Here is a 21,477-nt window from a genome sequence, read left to right on the forward strand (position 1 = left end):
TTTCAGATTTGCGCGAAAGGTTATCCGTTCCCTATCCCTGTAAAGATAAATATAAAGGGGAACATTCGCCCTCAGAACAGTCCAACGCGTATAGCGGGCACTCACGTGTCTTTGCTCAGGTCGAATGCATACACTGAGTTCTGGAGGGTGTCCCCGTCGAGGCCATGTGTGATGCCTCCCACGATGTAGACTCGCCTGTCGATGGTGGCTGCAGCCATTCCCATGAGAGCCATCGGCATTGGGTGGATGAAGGACCATTGCTTCGCGTTGAGGTCATACATTTCCGCGCTGTTGAGCGTCCTGCAGAAAAACCGTCGCGCCGATCGGATCACGCCCTAAAATAAGCACCCGACTGCTCCTCCTCCACAAGAGCTCTATTTCTCACAAGCAGTACCACTGCAAAGCAGAACTCTTCAATAAAAACAACATTCTTTCCACTCATATTATCTACACACACATGTATAATATGTCATACATGCAATATATGTCCATTCCATTCGTATGTACTCATTGTACATGGCAGAACTTTATAAACATGACTCAGAAGATTTTCTCCGTGCACGCGCAGACTTAACGGCTGTAACAAAACATTACCATGCACGCAACAATAAGTTCTGGAAAATTTTGTTTTCACACTTAAAATTAGTGAACAAATGCTCCATCATGCTCTCCCGGACCTGCTCAAACACCTTCATGATCCAGGAGTTAATATCGGCCCTACTAAGAACAATATGCTCAAAAGCTTTCCTTGTAGCAAAAGCCTGAATACATATTTTGTTGTATCTGGTGTTTCCTATAATCGCTTTTAACTCTGTAAAGATGTGTGGTTTGGGCTGTCATTGTATATGTCTAGTAAATAGGGAGCTTTAAGCTCGTCAAGTGGAAACTTCCAGTTTTTCTTCGAGCCATCCTCTTCACCTTGTTTCTGGTGTGGAAAAAATAAAGGCATTGATTGATTGATCGATTACTTGATTGATTGACTCATTTATTGATTCATTGACTCTTCTGTTCAGGTCAAAACATTAATGTTCTTACCGAGAATCCCCTCTACACTTTACTATTCTGGCTTCGATTATGCGTTGCCAACACTGCAAAGCTCGTAATGTCCCGCAATGACCACATGACCTTAATGATTATTTTATCTTGTCTCATTTTATATCTCATAGTACTGAGTCATGAGTCATATTCGTCAACCCCGTTATGATTTATGACTTTCGCCCAAGGCCGCTTATATGATGACACTTACCGAGCATTAAAATTAGGACTTGCACGTCAGTGTTTCTTTTGAGCGAAGTTTGTTTTAATTTCGAACGAAAATTATCCAGTAAGCTTAACAAACAATTCTTTCGTCATTGCAGGCAGTAAGTGACATAGGAATGTGGAAAAGCTTTCCGGAAGCATCGCTATATCTCTGGTGTTGCTTCTGATGCAATTAAAAAAACATGCTGTCGGCTGATGCTTCCAGCATTTATCTCGATGTAGAGTGTCGTAAGTTTTCACAACATGAAAAAAAACTAAAATATGCCCGGTTCTCAACAACAAATGGGGAAAACAAAATTCTGATGCCTTTTTCTCTCTCGTCACTGCTGAATGCTATAGTGACATATTTAGAAACACTTTATTCTGAAATCAGTGAAATTTCGAGCGCCGTGAAAAAAGCACATGCAAGACGCAAGCGAATCACTTCAGCTCTAAATTCCTCAAAACTGGCAGGAAGGGCTGCAGTTTCTTGGAGGGTGCCATTTAGTCTGCTCTGTTCGTGGTGTGTTCGAAGAAGCGACGGCGAATCATGCGCCTAAGTCCTCGCTGACCCGCATGGAGCAATTTGTTGCGCGCGACAACGCGCCGCCGGCGAACCCCACGCGGCCGTGCCGCCACACCTGCACCCCCACGTGTGTAAGAAGCGGGCGCTACATAAACACCGGTGACATGCAAGCTCGGCGGCTCGACCGCGTTTGTTTCGGATGCGGCGCGTATCTCCGTGTAAAAAACGCTTCATGCTGGCCATGCTTAAGACGAGCCCCTGCTGGTTCAAAAGGTGCATGCCAGCTGGTAAAACTGATTCATGGCTTTTCTTTTTTGCTGTTGTCACAGGCTGCTCCAGCGGGCGAATAGAGGCTGTTGCATTCTCTGAATTCGAGCAAAGCTCTGGAGTGCAGGCTAGGTGATCTCACCGGCCGGTGCGATCTATTCCGCCAAAAACGATCATGCGGTCGTAGCAGCCAACGGCGGCGTGGAAGGCCCGTCCACGGTGCATTGTTGGCAGCTCGATCCACCTCTTCCTTGTGTTGCAGAATAAAAATGCCTTCCCCGATGGCTGCATGCTGCCGCTGCTTGTCACGCACTGGGGGTCCAGGCCACCTGCGCCGAGGGCACGGTTGCACTCAAGCAAGCGCATTGCCTATGACGTGTCACAGGATCGGAAGTGTAGGCCGCGCAATTGTAAGCAGCCGCCGCACTGGCTGCGATGCGCACCAAGCAGTTGCGTGTATGGTGACCGAGGAAACGAAACGAAAAGAAGAAAGACCCTGGAAGCTTGTTTCGCCTCTAGCCCCACGGTGCGTCGTGTGCATCCGTTCAGATCCACCGACAGTGTGGGATGATATGTGTGTGCGGTAAATAATATTAATATAAAAGAAATCAATTGAACTGAGGTTAGAGTTTAAGCCCGGCTGTGCATAAGACTATCCATGGGACGACAGCTGCAGATGCTTGGTTTTATGGCGCATAAAGGTTCTATGGCGTTCAATTTTATAGCGCATAAGTAGCTAAGACTACCAAGCGACAAGCAGGGGCTCAGAAATGCGTCTTTATTACGGTTCCTGATTTGCAATTTACTTCATAGATTTCCTTCTTGTATGAAATACAAGTGCATCAAGATCTCCAGCTATGTTTTCTTCTAAAGGAATGCTAGGCTTAAACGGAACGTGTTGGACGTGAAACTATTTCTAAATGTATTTTCCTTCGTTTATCATATTTTGCTTATCTTTTTTCGTGAGTATGAAACATTTCTGTTAGTGCTGGCTAGAAGCTCTTCAAACAAGACACGGGTGCTCGAAAGTATCAGATAAAGCTATAAGCTACAAGAAAAGTAACTTCGCATTTAATCATCGGATAAAGTTTGACTTGAAAAGAGCAATATCAGAGGGGAGCACTTGTGCGCATCACTCATGCTTGGGGACCAAAAGCTGATCGAAAGCATTTCATTTTAGTCCGTTTGTAGCTTTGTGTAACATTGCGAGTAGAGCCGACGTTAACGTTGCTTTTGTAGCAGGCGTTTTGCACTGTACTCACCTGCCACAACGACGTCGTTTTTGCCCACAACGACTGCAGTGTGATAGCACATGGGCTGAGGCATGAAGCCGTAGGTGCTCCAGCTATTGCTGCCCGGGTCATAGGACAGCACGGCGTCTCCTGCACGCAACGCGTGAGCACTGGAATGAGCTTCCTTTGTTCCTCCCACATTTCTAACAGCACTTAACACTAAAATCTTCTACCTGAAGGCCTCCTTGCCGCATGCGAACCAAGGGTACAACGCGTTCTGCGAGTGTCGGAGGCATGCGCGAGGATCCCGCTGAGCAGTTATTTAACAGCGTGTTTCTCTACGGCCTAGAGTCATACGTCACATGGAACTGATTTCGAGGGTGCAAAAAGAAGACGATCTTCGATGCGAATGACTGACCCACTTAAAAAATGTAAGCAGGAAACGGAGATAGAAACGGAAATGATAAAACCCGGAGTGATCTCTCCAAGGGCGCTTCCTTCGTAGATACTAAGTCGATGTTATGTACAATTAATGCCCATAACTGTCTGAGTGCCGGTAATGAAACTCTCTTGCCTCGGTTAATCCGGTATAGTCGCTCGCTAATTAAGGTTTCCATTGCAAGATTAATCTCAAGGGCGTGTAAAGCGTTTTCTATGTTGCTTGCAACACTGGTTTTTCACTGCGTCCGCATAAAACTGCGAACCAACGTAAGTGTCACAAAATCATGAATCCGATGCAAATGGAGTTTCTTTTTATAGCTCACGTGCGGATAACAACGCAAGCTATGGACCACTATACGCCTGCAAGTTGCAAATGAGGGGCAGCTTACCTTTAGGGCAATCATTTGGCCGGGGTGGTGTGATGCCTCCGAAAGACATAATTTTCCGGGTCAAAACTTTGCGGGTAAGTACATCAGTGGTTATGTAGTCCCTGTAAAACGCGTTGCCAAACAAGGATATCTGGATTTCGTTCACAGGCACATAAAAAGAGAAGAAAAAGGAGACAAATGTACATTCCTCACCACCAGCTCCTCTTTCGATCATCGTTTTCTGTTTCGACACCCACACAAAGGCATATTGTTCTCGAAGTTAGTCAGTGAAAACGCTGCTGCGCTAAGTCGCTACGATATATGCTGGGAGAGCGTGATGTTCGACAAGCACATCACCTTTGCTTTGCGTCGCATTTGGATGTCGCGTGTTACACCACATGCATGAACGGGTAGCGATTACAACAGTTTATAGCTGTAATCAAAAACGGAAGGGGTATAGCAACTGAAATAATGCTTCCTTTTCTATCCGGCGAGTTTGCGACACCTCTCGGGGCTAGGATACCACAAAGGGATGCATCGTACATCGCAGCTGGATGATTGAAAAGTTCTGGAAATGACGGCCGAGCGTCAGAGTAACAGGTATCAGAAGGCGCACAAGACAAAGCACAACGCCGTCTGGGGAGGGTGGGGGGTCAAGATATCGACCAGGGCGGTTATGAGGGACGTTTCAGTGTTTGCAAAGAAGCAGAAACGTTTTAGTTCTTTATTGCTTAGTTCGCTATTCTGCATCTTGTTCTCGTATAATTCCCCCCCAAAAAACAGTCAAAAGTTCGATGGTGTATTGGCTTAAGACGGCGCACATATAGGTGGCCTTTCGATAAATTATACTCACCGCTTGTCGCCTGTTTTCGGCTTGACTTGCGTCAAAATCTTCGTCACAAAGCTGGAGTAGTGCGGCTCACTTTCCTTGCTCGCCGCCACACAGTTTGGCGAACTGTGGCATGCGCGAAACTCTCTGGCACGACGATTCATCGTCTTCATCAAGTAGGATCCAGGAGCGCAGCATTTGTCATGGTCTACTTCTGTATGGTGTCTTCTTTCCTCGGCCATACGATGGTCCACTGTTTCGATAGTGCCAGCTTCGGGAGCTCTGCACTCGTAGCGACCCACTTCTATATGCTTTCCTCTGTTTTGGCTTAAGCGAGGACCCATAGCTTCCGCAAAGACGGATGCAGGGGCTTCAGACTGCTCACGGTCTCGCTTTCTACGCCACCACCCACTCTCGCTTATAAAACGTTCCATGGTCTCCACGATGTCAGGACCAGGATCTCTGTACTCGTGACGGCCCACATCTGCACACCATTCCTTGTTCTCGCTGATGCGCCGCTCCATCCTTTCAATAAGGTCGAACTCCAGGATTCTGCTCTGGGCGCGGCCAGCTACTGAGATTCCACCCCTTTTCTGGCTGATACGGCGGTCAATAGTTCCCTTGCTACACTCATCGCGACCCACTTGCGCAAGCAGGGCCCTGTTCAGACTGGTACCATGGTTCATACTTTCCACAATGTAACCTCCCGGAGCTTCACACTCGCCACGAACCACTTCTGTACGCCGCGCATTCTTCTCGCTGCTAGGATGGTACATTGTTTTCTCGAAGCCGGCTTCGGGAGGTCCACATCCCCAGTCTTCGCCGTCGTGAGAGGGCACGTAGAAATCTCGCGGCTCATCTCTCGCCCTCATCTCTCGCCTTTTCTTGTTTGGGGAAAGCTGCTAGCGCTTAGATGCTTCAAAATTCGGCAAGGTCGCGTAGTTTCCTGCACGAAAATCATAGCTGCCACTAGACCTAAGTGGTGAAATACGCTTCATTTTGTCAGGTACGTTAATCTTACACATCTTCCAATGAGCTTTCATGAAACAAGCATTAGCGTTGACTAGATGACGCTAAACATGCATTATCTTTAAATGCAGCAAATGTTACTAAACAGTAGCTACTTCCGTGTCAAAGCCGAGGGAGCGGATATAAGCCACGCTGTGATAGATGGCTCCGTATTTCGACTGTATTCATGTAAAGAGTCTGACGGAATCCCGTCTGGTCGGGATGGTACATGACGAAAGTAGAAGGCGCCGACCAAAACAAAGGATGGCATTACGTTTCGGCTCCCCCACGGGAGACTTGTTCGCGATCTCCCGACGCGGGAGAACAAGGCTCCAGGGGGGAGCCGAAGCGTCATCCCATCTTTTTTTTTTTTGTCGGCGCCTTCTACTTTCGTCATTTCGAATTTCTAGGGTTCTCATCTTTGGCACACCGTCCACATCCGTCGTGCAGCAAAATCTCGGTACACAAAGAATTTCGTCTTCGCCGAAACGCAGCTTTTGTGATCCCGAGCGAACACGCGAAACCTAGAGCCTAATAAGCAGAACGACAGTTTAAAAAAAAAAATCCATCGCGACGGGTATAGGAGAATGCAATAAACAGGTAAAAACTGTAAATATTAATCGCTCGAATGCGAATAAAATCTGACAAACTGGCTATTCGAAGCGAAGGCCTGATGATTTTGCGACTTAAATTAGTTCGGACGCATCACTGAACATAAGTGAAAACCGTTTTCTGCTCCTCCGCATGCCCGGGTTTATTCCAGCAGGATTGCTCCAAATACGCATCGGCAAAATAACCAATGCCTTGAAACCGTCAGCTGACTCACGCAGACCTGATCATTATCATTAGCACAGGTCTCTCGCAGGGACTGATATCTCTACGTGCCTGTTTAAAGTGCGCCCACGTATCAGATGACGAACACCAGTCTTTGTGCGTGGTGCCCGTCCTTAGCACCTATCGGATCTCACAATATGGCGCACAGCATCCAGCTTTACTTTGGTACGGCATATGCATTGTGCGGTTCAACATCCCGAAGCCGCACATGTGCGGGCTAGGAAATGGAGTGCATTGAATAAGTCCGACCACTGTGGTTCCTGAGCGGGCAGCGACGTAGCTAAGCTCTCGGGCGCTCTGGCCTCCATCGACATGCGGCCGCCGCGGCAGGGCTAAGCCTAGCTAAGCCTTGTAGCTTACCTGGTTCAGATACTGGCAGGCGAAGGTCTTGTAACGCGCCTCTTTTACCCGCCGCCTTCTCACCAAGAACGCGTCAAGGATGGCGCGGTCCCAGCGGCAGGTTTCTGCCGGTGCCTTGCCACAGCAAGATGAGCTGGAACGTCTTCGAAACGGAGGCGGGATTCCTGGCTCCTCGCGGATGCGCGCGACCTGCGGAATCGCGTGACCGTCCTCCTCTTCAGTGTCGATGGATGCTGCCGCGTGCAGGGATATTTTTCCCTGCTACTGAAACTGCCAATGTTTTCGATCGCTCTATAGTGTATAATTAGTTGAATGTAAACATTAATATCACACGAAAAAAGAGCTGTGAATGATGCGAAGCGTAAAAGTGAATATTTTGATCCTATGATGGTAATTATTATTTTGGTTTTTCAATGAGATTCTAGTCGCACCCAGTGAATGCCTGGGGTTTAATTCTGATGCACATGGCAAGCAAATGCGCACTGGCATTTAATGTTTGGTTCCGCGCAGGATGCGTGATCTGTAAAAACCTAGAATCCAACAAAAAGAAAAGGAATGGAAGATCTTTTCACCGCTGACTGGGTTTCGTCGTGCAGGACTTCCTGGAATTCATATCGAGAAAACACGCAGCATGAGAGACCGGGATGGAGTGAGTCGCCACGACAGCACACCAACTTCTCTTTCAGTTTGCGTTGAAATTTATGCTGGGGCTTCAGTACGAGACAAATCATGAAGGGCTATGAGGCGCTTCATCCCATAGTTCGTGCCTTGTCTCGTCCTCGCACCTTTTAATCAAAGGTTTCGCGTAAGCTCGGTGCTTCGGGAATTTGTGTGGACTGAGGATTGAATACTATGCACGAGAGATGAAGGCGTCGATTACCAACAGAAATAATGTGCTTGATCGGCGGTGATGCCAGGCCTTGCACACGCTTCGTAAGACGCCAACGGCTAAGGAATGCGCGGAGTGTGCACCAGGCATCATCGTTGGCTGTTAGCTAGAGTGAAGTCAACCAGAGGCCACTCGACAGTCAGAGCAAGCCCACTGAAATGCGGGGTCATTGCTGCGGGGTGAAGCTGAACGCGAGAGGGAGCACGACTGCGGTCTGAGCTTTGGCTGCGAAGTGGTAAGGACAGTGTGGCAAACATAAGTGAAAACTGTTGTCTGCAGTTCACGTGAAGCTAGGAATGAAGACTAGGGGCATAATGCAAGTAATGAATGAATGCATTCACTCACATTGTGTATATCGTCCACTGTTACTTCGTCTCGATTTTGGTTACTCCTTGCGTGGCTCTAGTGTGCGCATATATAAAAATCTGTTTTGCTAATAAAAGCGCTTCGGGTGGGTCGGTATGCTCTTGCCTGCTCCTTCAACGAATTGGCTCACTTGCACGCGAAGGACTTGCAAACGAGGAAAGCGCAGCAATATAGAGGCGCGGTCAAGGGTATCATGAAGATTGCTGTATTTACTATCGTCTATTTCTAGTCGTTTGTTGAATCATAATTTCTTATGAACAATCTTTTTTCCAGAAAGAGTGCTTATCAAAGCTGCCTGACGCCACTTCAGGCAAAGGTTGAGCTGGGCACCGAGGTGGTGCTCTTCCAATGAACTAAATTCAGTCCACTTAAAACGAACCTGACGGTAACACCAATTGCGTTCGTTGTATAAGTGGACTTGCCCTAGTACGCAAAAACAGAACTGAACAAATGTGGCGTTTATTTTTTAATGAAGTCTAGCTGAACCACGTTTGTTTCCCGGAGACAGACTCAATCAAGCCGCTTTCTAAGCTCTCCGGCATGGTACGAGAGTGATTGAAGCGTTCGCAGCAACTTTTTACGGTAGGTCGGCACGCTCGTCTTCGTTGCTCAACAACGTTGCAAGTATGTAGAGATGAAGCGAGTGCTTCTCATGTGGGCCAGCCCTCTGTTCGCTTCCTTGACCAGGCGGCAGTGCAGAAGGCGGAGTTTCATTTGCGCAGGCGACGCACGCCACATGCCAGGTGGGCCTCCTCGATTGATTATAGACGTCTGAGATCGCTGTTCTTTTTCATTAGACAATAGCGCGAACGAACGAAGGATCGAGAACGATTAAACACACTGACCAGCGCTGACTCGCCACTACATTTTCTACTGAGAAAAAAACACATTTATGACCGACAATCACATGACCATCGCACATGCCCAGAGTAAAATATTAGGACCAAAACATATATGTAAATGGCTAAAAATCCCTATTCATAGGTACCAGCTAGGACAACCGAGGAAACCAAAAACACGAAAAAAAGAACCACGAAAAAACCAAATTCACTAAAACAAATCACGTGTTGTCTAGAAAAGCAATCTGTTTACTGACTAACAATAACGATGGCTGACTAACGCATTCATCCTGTTTCTTCAGATCACTGTCTTTGATTGATCACCGGCTGTTCGCAGTAGCCTCGTTTTCAATGCTACCCCTCTTTCGGGGTTACCGCGCTTCAGCTTTCAGTTTAGACTCTATGCCCAGCCGGCACACACGCACGCAATCATTTTTCGTCCCCGTTTTTTCGTGCTGCTTCGTTTTCTCAAGATGGATCATTACCAACTGGCCCAAACTTCGGTGCTTTTGCGATGAAGCTCCGAAATTGCGCAGGTATATAGCTATGATTCTAGTTGAGACCACCGTATTTTTTCAAAAGCGCTCAGTGTTTTCGATGAAAGGAAATTTATTGCAAATGTATAACAAATTTCATGCTTCGTACTGCGGTCTTTGTAATTCATTCTGTGCCCCTGGAGGCGAGACTGTGCCCAAGTAAGGTGTTGATCTACATTCTAAGCTTGAAATTGTATATTAGCTGATTTGTCTCAATGCTTGATAACATGCATTTCAGTTAATTTGAGGGAACTCTCAATGGAATAAAGACAAAAGAATGACTGTTCATGCGCTTCACTGCCATATGTCAAATAAATACAAAATAGGGATGTCGTACAGAATTTACAGGTTGGTTGTTTCGTTCTGGAACCTTTATTGTGTTTTGCTGAAGACATATACAGCGGACGGTAAAAAGAGAAAAACACTTCACTATTACTAACGAATGAGGCAAGAAAACCAGACTGAAGGCTGGGATGTTAAGCCATCTCAAAAATAGAGATCACTCCACTTGAAGCTGAAACTTGTGTGCCGACTATAGCAGATTTCAACACAGGCGACAGCACTGTGTCGAGCAACTGTTTCAGACATTTACAAGGGCCATATGACGTTCTCATTGGTAACGAGCAGTGTTTTAAAAAAACATCTTTGCACGGGTGTCTAATATGGTGACGTAAGCGCCGATTAAAACAGCGACGATCTTCAGGCTTCTCTTCCCTTCTACGGAGAAGTGCTTAAAATCTTGATGACTCTACTTTTGCCGAAATTTTCAATTCCAGCCGCCTTCATCTACTCGGTGCCGCTCGTTGTCCGACGCCGCCAGACAACGCTTCGTGGGCTTTACCTTCGGTAGCGTTGGTGTTGTTCCTTCAAGCAACTGTTTCTTCGCAGTAAATGTACCGCTGCTGGCAGGGCCGGGAGTTGCCGGGAGGTGCCGGGAGGGCCCGGGGCGCCGGAAGGGCCGAGGCCGCAAGGAGGGTCAGGGGCGCAGGGTGCGCTGAGGCCGCCAGGAGGGTCAGGGGCGCAGGGAGGGCCGAGGCCGCCAGGAGGGCCAGGGGCGCAGGGAGGGCCGAGGCCGCCAGGATTGTCAGGGGCGCAGGGAGGGCCGGGTGCGCCGAGAGGCCCGAGGCCGCCGTGAGAGCCAGGCGCGCCGGGAGGGCTGAGGTGGGACAAGGGCTAAAAGCGCTGGTTGGGACGGGATTTTTGGAGGGCTGGGTGCGCCGGAGCGGTAGAGTGGAGGCCCCAATGTCTGGTCGTCAGATGTTAACAGTAGATCTACTTGTTGTTATGCTTGGGTATCGGGAGCGAGGTCTTCACCGCATAACGATGAACTCTGCAGACGACGGAGGGAAGCCTTCAGGAGGGCTGGTAAACTTGAAGGTTTATTTACATATTTACCACAGAAGCAGGAAGACCAAAAGTCAGAGATGAAGTGCTGTGAAACCAGCCAAATTGCGGCTTATATACAGTGGATATTCCCTAGGCACCTAGCTAGGGAAACCGGTGGCTGATCAAGCGTCCAATGGGCAGACACACTCTTCATAGTCTCTACCCTAACCCCGTGACCGCTCCGCCCTCACAAACACGTGCACAGGCGATAAGAAATCTTGGCGCCTTGAGGTCCTGGAATGCGGTTTCCGACGGGTTGACCAGGTGCATAAGGTCGTTGGCTTTGTAGGCGGTGATCCCCTCCGTGGAAAGATGCGTCCTGACGGTCCCGGTGAATTCCAGATGGTAAGATGAATCAGCCGTGTCCGCCCCCGCTTTGTCTGGCCGCGCAGGTGCAAGCGAGCGAGGAGGGTCCGGCGCCTTTGTTCGGGTCTTTCTGCCGGTCCACGCGAGGGCGCAGTTCGGGAGAAACGCCGCATTCCATACTCCGGACGAAGGGATTAGAGGCCTTTCGTCACACCTCGCCATCGCCAGGAGCCGTTCCTAATCCTCTTCTCAGGACGACAGCACCTTTGGTCATAGTTCAATGGCGCCTGCCGGGCTCGTCCGTTTCCGCTGTCGGGGCCTCCGATCACAACAATCCGTCCGCCGCCGAGAAGATGCCACGAAGTGGTTGCAGCTGGTCGGTGCACCACGAATGGGTGTCAGATTCCCAGTCGGCCTCGTAGTAGTCAGCCCACTTGACCTGCACAGCTGGCAAGGGTCCTCAACGGAGCATTAGCGATCAGATCTGAGCTCAGCCCCTACCTCCGGCTAGGCAGTACGCGGCCAGCCTCAGAACATTGCCAGGTCTTTAATACAGAGAAATATGGCTGCAAATTTTGGATGACTTAACCCTCGCCAACAGCTCACGCCCGGAAGTCTGCTGAACCAAAACTAGTTCCCTTTTTTTGTTTTTCCTTTTTTTCGCAAAAAGACATGCGTCTGAAATTTGGTAAGAAACTATTCTTTTTCAGCAATGAGGTAGGTACAGAGAATAAAAAACAAAAAAAAAACAAAAAACAAAAATGATAGACGGTAGCTTTTCTCGAGCATTAGGGCATTTTACGCCAGATTATGCAGGAAAGCTACGACTGAGACCGTCGGCATTCCCGTTTTCCCGCCCTTTTCGGTAGCGGTAGCCCGACTGAGTAACTGGTAGAGGACCGACTACGTCCACCACCAAACGACGGAAGGGTTCGCTGATCACGGGCACTAGCTTCATCGGAGCCTTCCTTAAATCCCCTGGCTTTTCGACACGCTGACAGGTGCCGCAGGACTTTACAAACTGCTCGACATCCCTGAAGCAGCCAGGCCAATAAAACTCCTGTAGAAGCCTAGCTTTAGTTTTCTTCACTCCAAGGTGGCAAGACCAACCCCCGCCATGCACAATTTAAGGATGCCTGCGCGGTATTTCTGCGGCACCACGAGCTGATCAAACTGGACCCCCTTTGAGTCCTTGTACTCGGCGTCGCATCTGTTCCTGCCGCGAGCCTCTCCGCTCGTCTCAGAAGCATCGCCTCTTGGGTTTTCCCCTGCCTGACCCGTCGTGGGAGAGCCTTCGTTCTTCCTACGATTTACTTCAGCTCCAATCTCGCGAGCCTTCGCACGAGTGAGCGCCTGGACGGTTCGATCGCCGAAACTACGACCCTCTTCCGGGAGCATCTGCTCCGACCGATTTGAAAAGAGGTACGGAAAATTTTCCGGCAGATTCCGTGATACCGCTGCCTCCGTTTCCAGAACGCCAAACGGGCCCTCTATTCTAACTCGTGCGATCGGCAAGCATGCGCTATTCTCTTCGGCCACCTGCCTAATCCCTTCACATTCCCCAGTAAAATCAGCTGCGTTCACGTATGTGGGGTGGATTACGTCCATGGTGGCCGCGGAGTCCCCCAGAACCCGGCACGGTTTTCCATTAACCTGCATGTATTTCAGGTATGGCTCTAGCAGGCGCAAATTCTCATCGCCCGCCTCCACCAAGGAGAGAACGATTTCCTGCTTCCTGCAAGCGTGGGCGAAGTGACCGGGCTCGTGACAACGGAAACACACTGGTTTCTTTCTGGCTTCAAAAGCCTTATTCCTTTCTTTTTCGGTCGCCCCTTTTGGGGGGTTGCTTGATTCTGCTTTGTGGCCCTCGTTGCGCTCCCAGTTGCGGCTTGCTGCCCCTTCTGTCTGGATCCGTGGAAATTTTTTTTCTGCTTTGGGGCTTACGGGGGCACGCGCACCCTCTGCTACGCGCTTGGCATGGAACTCTTCGGCCAGCTCTGCTGCACTTTCTAGGGTTTTATTTCCCGGCCTGTCCTGCACCCACACGCGTATTTCTTCCCTCAAAGAGCCAAAAAACTGCTCCAGGCAGATCACCTCTATTACTTTATCCTGAGTTCCGTAAGCCTGTTCTCCCTTTAGCTATTCCTTCAGGTCTGCCGTAAGGTTATACGCAAAATCCGGAAATGACTGGTTAGGCTGTTTTCTGGCTTCCCTGAAGCGGCGCCGAAAGGCCTCTGCGGACAGGCGATACTTTTTTAGGAGAGCTGCCTTTACTTTAGTATAGTCTGCCGCCTCTTCTTTTGCCAGACGCGCGAGTACTTGGGCCACCTCACATGGAAGAATGGTCAGAAGTTTCTGCGGCCAAGATTCGGTCGGGAACTCGCAACTTTCACATGCCCGCTCAAATTTCACGAGAAAGAACCCTATGTCCTCTCCAAGTTGGTACGGTTGCAAGAGGTCCTTTATTTTTATTTTTGATGCTGCCTGGCTTGCCACTGTGTTCGGCACCTCTAGCCTAGTGCGTTCTGCCTGTGCAGCCTGAGCTATCTGTAGATCGAGCCGTTTTTTCTCGATCTCTCTTTCATGCTCTTCGCGCTTCCTTTCGTGCTTTCAATTTTCTTCATCCTCTCGCTTCTTTTGTTCTCTTTCCTTCTCAAACTCCTCCTTAATTAGCTCCCAACATTCTACTATCTCTTCCGCGTCCGCACCAAAATCCTCAATTGCCCTAATCAATTCAGGTTTTCTACGGATCGACCCACAATCAATGGCCAATTCCCCGCATACGAGAACTAGGTCTGGTTTGCGCAGCTTCTTCCAGTCCATGACTATTTAAGCAACGGCAAGTCTCTACTCATGTGGTCAGAGGAGCCCCAGCTGCCTCTTATACCAACCTTCGATTACCTAGGCTAACAATTTTCCAAAGTTGTAAAACCTGGCAATGCTCCAAGAGAAAGACCGCGCACTTACCATACTAAAGTCAGGACCAGGCGCAGACCATCCCACCGCTGCCACCAGTTGATATGCTTGGGTATCGGGACCGAGGTCTTCACCGCATGACGATGAACTCTGCAGACGACGGAGGGAAGCCTTCAGGAGGGTTGGTAAACTTGAAGGTTTATTTACATATTTTCCACAGAAGCAGGGAGTCAGAGATTAAGTGCTGTGAAACCACCTAAATTGCGGCTTAAATACAGTGGATATTCCCTAGGCACCTAGCTAGGGAAACCGGTGGCTGATCAAGCGTCCAATGGGCAGACACACTCTTCATAGTCTCCGCCCTAACCCCGTGACCGCTCCGCCCTCACAAACACGTGCACAGGCGATAAGGAATCTTGGCACCTTGAGGTCCTGGAATGCGGTTTCCGACGGGTTGACCAGGTGCATAAGGTCGTTGGCTTTGTAGGCGGTGATCCCCTCCGTGGAAAGATGCGTCCTGGCGGTCCCGGTGAATTCCAGAGGGTAAGATGAATCAGCTGTGTCCGCCCCCGCTTTGTCTGGCCGCGCAGGTGCAAGCGAGCGAGGAGGGTCCGGTGCCTTTGTACGGGTCTTTCAGCCGGTCCACGTGAGGGCGCAGTTCGGGAGAAACGCCGCATTCCATACTCTGGACGAAGGGATTAGAGGCCTTTCGTCAAACCTTGCCATCGCCAGGAGCCGTTCCTAATCCTCTTCTCAGGACGACAGCACCTTTGGTCAAACATAGTTCGATGGCGCCTGCCCGGCTCGTCTGTTCCCGCTGTCGGGGCCTCCGATCATAACAATGTATCCTGGAACTTTCTCCCTCTGACCTTGACTAGACACATTGACAGTCTGTGACATGAGGCTTCGTACTGCAATGTCTTCTCTGCGTGAATCTTGTATCCCGTACTTCGAACTCAAGCTGCATTTTATTTCCAGAACTCAGCTCATGGCAACAGATGACACTAAATGCCAAGCCTTTCAGAAATTTTCCAAATATGTACCGCTAAAATAACGAATGCCTTATAACCTTTAATAGACTCTCGCAGACCACACCAATCGCACAGATAACATGTAGGGGCTGACATCTCGACGTACATCATTGAGGAAATTTCGCGGGATGTGGGTTTGGAAAGTTTTTTTTGCTTTGCGACCGAGCGAAGGAGGTCAACACAAAGCATTGAAGCACAAGGGGACACCGAACGTTTCCTAAAAACTGACCAGCGAGGCAGCACAAAAATTATGTTCCGTGAATGCACATCTCGTAAAATTTTGTCGTTGACTGTGCCTCTTCAATGTGCGCGTACATATCTAATTACGGATTTGAGTCGCTGGCAGAAGGCAGACAGCATGCTGCTTTTCTTAGGTACGGTATATGTTACGTGGGGTTTAACATCTCCAAGCTACACACGGGATATGAAATGGAGTGCACCGGTTAAAACCGAGCACTGTTGTTCCTGAAAGGGCAGCGACGTCGCTCAGCTCACGAGCGTTCTGGCATTTGCCCTCCATCGACATGCGGCCGCCACGGCCAGGATTTCTCCTACGTCTTTGAAGGATGGCGCGATAGCAGCGGCACTTTTCTGCTGGAACATTGCCACAGCAAGATGAGCTGGCACGTCTTCGTAGTGGAGACGAGATTCCTGGCTGCATGTGGATGTGCGCGACCTGCGGAATCGCGTGACCGTCCTCCTCTTCGATGTCGATGGGTGCTGCCGCGTGCAGGGATTCCGTCCTTGCTATTGAAACTGCAACAGTTTCCGATCGCTCTATAGTATATAATTGGTGAGAGGAAAAAAAAATTTAGATTACATTTAAAAAAGCTGTGAACGATGCGAAGCGTAAATTGTGATTATAGATGACGGTAAGATGATGCTGCTGATGAAGATTCTATTTGGCTGATGAGATTTTAGGCATACACAATGTATGTCTGGTGTTTAATTCTGACAACGTGGTGAGCAAATGCGCCCTCGCATTGGATGTAAGCTCTGAGGAGGATGCGTGATTCATAAAAACCAGAACTCATCAAAAAGAAAAAGGAAACCGAAAGAAAAGGAGCTTCTAGAAAAAATAACAGAGCTATCACATACAACCATAGAACTAGAGACGAAACAAAGCACACAAGCGTCTCTCGTTCTTTGTTAGCGCTGTTATTTTTTATTACCGGGAATTACCAAATCGCCCAAAAGGTAGGTTTAATGAAGATTGTTTTCGCTGCTGACAAGCATGCGTCTCGGAGGACTTCCTGGAATTCATATCGAGAAAACACGCAGCATAGAAGAAAAGGTTAAGAAGCGTATAGGATTGGGCAAGTTGGTCAGATATGCTAAATGGAAGAGTTGCGCAGCATCAAGTAACGAGGACAGCAGACGCTTGTGCATGTGTGTGCTCTCCTGCTGTCCTCGTTGCTTGGTGCTGCGCCATTCTTCCCTTTAGCGTGAAAGACAGGGACGCAGCGAGAATCGGCACGACAGCACATCAACTCGTTCATCTGTCTCGACTTGTTTTGGAATTTATGCTGGGGCTTCACTACGAGATAAAACATGAAGGGCAATGAGGCGCTTTGTCAAGTCGTTCGTGCCTTGTCTCGTCTCTTTGCCTTGCTCTTTCTCAGTCCCGTCTTTCGTGCACTGTGCCTTAATTTAGTACCATGTACCGACTAGCCCAGACAAACACCTTATTACAAGCCTGGTGCGTCGGGAACTTAAGGGGACCGAGGATTTAATACCACTCACGGGAGATTAAGGCGTCGATTGCCAGCAGCAATCACGTGCTTGATTGGCGGTGATACCAGGCCTCACTCACACTTCGTAAGAAAGCGATGCCGGGACACCAACGGGTAAGCAAGTACGCCGAGTGTACAACAGGCATCGTTGGCAGTTAGCCAGAGTGAAGTGAACCAGAGTGAAGTGAACCAGAGGTCACTCTACGATCACGCAACGCCACTGTAAAGCGGGTGTTGGTGGGGTCACTGTGGCGGGGTGAAGCCGAACCAGAGAGAGAACACGACTGCAGTATCAGCTTTGGCTGGCAAAGTGGGTTAATGATATCCAATTCGAAATCAAGGGAAAATGGGCTTGGGCAGGGCATGTGATGCGAAGGCAAGATAACCGTTGGTCCTTCAGGGTAACGGAGTAAAATCCAAGAGAAGGAAAGCGTAGCTTGGGGCGGCAGAAGGTTAGGTTGACGGATGAGATTAAGAAGTTCGCGGGCATAGGGTGGGCGCAGAAGGCAATAGACCGGGTTAGTTGGAGAGACATGGGAGAGGCCTTTGCTCTGCAGTGGGAAGAGGAAGAGAAGAAAGGGAATTTTTAATGAAAGAAAGGCGGAGAGGTCGGCCGGTGGTAACAGGGCCCTGGCCTGCTACTCCACACAGGGGAAAGGGAAGAGGAGGAAAAGGAAAGTGTGAATGAAGGCTGATGATGGCATAATACAATGAGTTTCACGGGTGATGTCTATGCACACGCACACACACACACACACACACAACACTGGCTGGCGCTCGCATCGCGGTTACTGGACACACATAAAACTCAAAACTGGTGTCTGCAACACAACACCGACACATGTCATTCACCATGTAGGTTATGCACAGGCGGTCACAAACGAGTATCCAGGCCTGTTTCACACAAAAAGTTGAGCAGGGCTTTTGTCACACGCCACCAATCAGAACGTCTCGTCCTTGCACCCAGAAGAGTTGCCTCAGAGAGAGGGCGAGAGTCCAGGTTTTTCACGGTCGCCTCAAATGTTGTTCTTTCAGAAGTATACTTCGGGCACGCGCAAAGAAGGTGTCCAATAGTCTCTGGTGTGTTGCACTGTGCGCAATTTGGGTTACTTTCGATGCCGATCTTGTGAAGATAGTGGTTGGTGTAGGCAACGCCAAGCCGTAGCCGGTGGAGTAAAGTCCCATGACGTCGCACCACCACAGATGGGAAATGTAATCGTGAGCCAGCGTCAAGCTTACACACGCGGTCCTGTTGATGACTCGGATCATGCCAGTGCGACTGCATTGCCGCCTGCATTAAATGCGCCAACAAGGCTCCAATGTCTGATCTTGAAAAGGCTATCTCAATGAAAGCACCATCACTATGTGCCATCCGAGCCTCGGCGTCAGCACGCTCGTTTCCCGCTATGCCGCAATGGCTCGGTATCCATTGAAACTTTATGATATGGCCGCGGTGGAAAGCCTCGGCTAACAAAAGCACAATCTGTTGAACCAGCTGCTCGCATGCTCTTGGTTTTAGATAAGCTTGTACGACCTGTAATGCCGATCTCGAGTCGCAGAATATAGTCCATTGCTGCGCTGGCTGGTGACCAATATAAAGGACGGCTTCTCGTATGGCTGCCAATTCGGTTGCCGTAGAGGACGTTTTGTGCATGAGCCTGAAACGGTGACATGAGGCATTTCCTGGCACTATCACCGCTGCAGCTGAAGAAGTGGTCGTAACGGATCCGTCCACGAAAACATGCTGGGTGTTAGTATACATAGATGTAATGTATGACAGCGCCAGCTGTTTCAGTCCGACTGTTGGAATGTGCGTTTTCTATGTTATCCCTGGGATTGTTGTCCGTATAGATGGTTTTGGTACTGCCCAAAGTGGCACCTCCGCAATCTGGTGTGGCGCGTAGTTCGAAGGCAGCGCATTGCGCTGCATCCAAAGGGCTCTGGAAAAGGCTGCATCTGGACGCACCGCACTAATGTTAGTCAGGGGGTGATGACGATGCCTGGTCAGATGCCGCAAATGCACACGAAGTGGCTCCTGTTGAAAATAAATTCGTGCTGGGCAGGCGCGGGCCTCATAAAATGTGCCCCATGTAGAAGTTTTACATGGCAAACCCAAGCATACTCTTAAAGCACGAGCCTGCGCGCTTTCAAGCACACGCAGTCCTGATAGTCTGGCCCCCGAGAGAACGGGTGCACTGTATCTGAGAAGGCCGACTACCAGCGCCTGGTACACGTGTAGTAAAGATCGCTCAGAGGGACCCCAACATTTTCCTGCTATACACCGCACAATGCTTGCAAAGCTGTCGAGCTTTTTCGTGAGCACAGAAATGTGCTTCGTCCAGGACAGGTCACGGTCTATCGTAACACCTAATAATTTGTGATGTGTTACGTATGGAACAATTTGCCCGTCGATTGTGACCGGATACCACGCCATTATCTTGCGTGTGAAAGCCAATGTTACGCTTTTAGTTGGCGAAAGTTCAAGCCCCTGACGGCGCAAGTACGCAGACGTTATGGACACCGAACGCTGCAATCTTGCTTGCACTTGGGGACGCGTGACACTTGATGTCCAGATGCAAATATCGTCTGCGTAGGCAGATATTGAAACAGTCTTCGGTAGTTGTTTGAAAAGGCCAATGAGCACGAGATTGAACAACGTTGGACTGAGCACTCCTCCCTGAGGAACACCACAAGCAACATGATGATCTGCTGTGTCACCTTCAAGAGTCTCCATGTAGACTGTCCGGTTTGTCAAATAGCTTGCTATCCAATTGTGTAGACGTCCGCCTATACCACATTCTTCGAGTGCATTTAGTACTGCATCATGCTGAACATTATCGAATGCGCCCTTTATGTCGAGGAAAAGAGCAGCAGTCAACCTGTGACGGCGTTTTTCATGTTCTACCGTTGACACGAGATCAATTACACTGTCGATGGCAGACCGGCCTTTGCGGAAACCCGTCATTGTGGAAGGGTATAGCCCATGTTTTTCAAGGAACCATTCTAGACGGGTTAGCACCATACGCTCCATCGTCTTGCCAATACAACTTGCCAGAGCTACTGGTCTGTAGGATGTTAATGTGAGTGGCGATTTCCCTGGTTTGAGCAAGGCCACAATGCGGCTTCTTTTCCACTGCTGTGGTACAGTGGCAGAGGCCCAAGAGTGGTTGAACAATGTTAAGAGGGCTTCCATTACCTGTGGGCCTAGATGACGAAGCGCATTGTATGTTATTCCATCAGGTCCTGGGGATGAAGGATGCGTGCAAGCAGGAAGAGCTGCTTTCAGTTCTTGAATTGTGAAGGGGATGTCCAGTCGATCGTCCATCGTGGGGGGAGCACATCGATGCTGCCGAGGTAAAGAAGCGCTTCCGGCAATTCTCGAGCAGAAATCCTCCGCCACCTCTAGTTCTTGCCGTCTATCATGAAGTGCCAATGCACGGAAAGGGTGTTTCTGCTGGGGAAATGTCGGCAGTGCTCGAACAAGGGGCCAGATTGTGGAGAGTGGTTTGCGGGGATCCAATCTGCTGCAAAATGACCGCCACCGTTGTTTGCCTAGGTTCTCCAAATAGCGCTGTATTTGCTTCTGGGCACGTCGAGAGGCCCGGAGATCCGAGACATCCTTTGTCCTCCGGTATTTTCTTTCTGCGCGCCGACGAATCGCCCGAAGCTGCGCGTAGATCACATCCACTGGTGCTGTGGAATTTGGCGCTGAGATATTGCGTGTTGCATTGTGCATGGCCGAAATAATACGCTGTTCCACATCTGTTGGATCAGCGAGGTTCCCACAGGTTTTTTCTAGAACAATGCGGAAAGCACTCCAGTCGGTGCAACGTATTTTGGCATTTGGAAGACGGTGAAACCACCGTAGCTGCACATACGTCGGTATGTGGTCACTTCCATAACTTTCAATATCAGCACACCACGTTGCGAACGATGACAGGCGCCTGGATACAAATGCAAGGTCCAGGCAGCTGCTGTAGGTAGTCCCGCGTAGAAATGTCGGCGTGCCATCATTGAGCAAAACGAGACCTGCATTGTTCATGAACGTGGCGATATACCGTCCTCGAACGTTCGTAACGGCGCTTCCCCAGCCGTGGTGATGCGCATTGAAATCTCCTACTATTATATGGGGTTCCGAAACGCTGTCAAGTAGCGATTGTAGTCGTAGGGCATCAAATCGACCCCTTGGTGGTATGTAGCCACCTATAATAGAGATTGTGCGCCCATTCAAAGTCACAGTGATTGCTACATACTCGTTGCTACTGCCCCCAGGAATTTGATGCCGAACGTAAGTGAGGTCACGACGGACGCATAGTAGTACCTTGCTCAAATGCCCAGCCGCTTCAGAGAGGAAACTTTCATAACCGGACA

General features: G+C 49.4%; 1 protein-coding gene across 1 annotated transcript; it reads right to left on the reverse strand.

The window, feature by feature from the left end:
- Window positions 1-2,170: 2,170 nt before the first annotated feature.
- Window positions 2,171-5,845, reverse strand: LOC144113359 (uncharacterized). The gene is made up of 4 exons (XM_077646410.1): window positions 4,927-5,845; window positions 4,095-4,195; window positions 3,295-3,414; window positions 2,171-2,361 (listed from the first exon to the last, which is right to left on the reverse strand). Exons 1-4 carry the CDS (start codon window positions 5,772-5,774, stop codon window positions 2,171-2,173), a joined length of 1,260 nt encoding a protein of 419 aa, XP_077502536.1. The 5' UTR covers window positions 5,775-5,845.
- Window positions 5,846-21,477: the final 15,632 nt, after the last annotated feature.

The sequence above is a fragment of the Amblyomma americanum genome, chromosome 1 (genome assembly GCF_052857255.1).
Source record: "Amblyomma americanum isolate KBUSLIRL-KWMA chromosome 1, ASM5285725v1, whole genome shotgun sequence".
NCBI lineage: Eukaryota > Metazoa > Arthropoda > Arachnida > Ixodida > Ixodidae > Amblyomma > Amblyomma americanum.

What these genes read in the sequence shown, in the direction of transcription:
- LOC144113359 (XM_077646410.1), bottom strand. Translation starts at nt 5,774, where the DNA reads ATGAGGGCGAGAGATGAGCCGCGAGATTTCTACGTGCCCTCTCACGAC. An exon ending in CCGAAAACAGGCGACAAGCG is followed by an intron (nt 4,196 to 4,926) that starts GTGAGTATAATT and finishes CGCGTTTTACAG; the next exon opens with GGACTACATAACCACTGATG. An exon ending in GCCAAATGATTGCCCTAAAG is followed by an intron (nt 3,415 to 4,094) that starts GTAAGCTGCCCC and finishes CGTTGCGTGCAG; the next exon opens with GAGACGCCGTGCTGTCCTAT.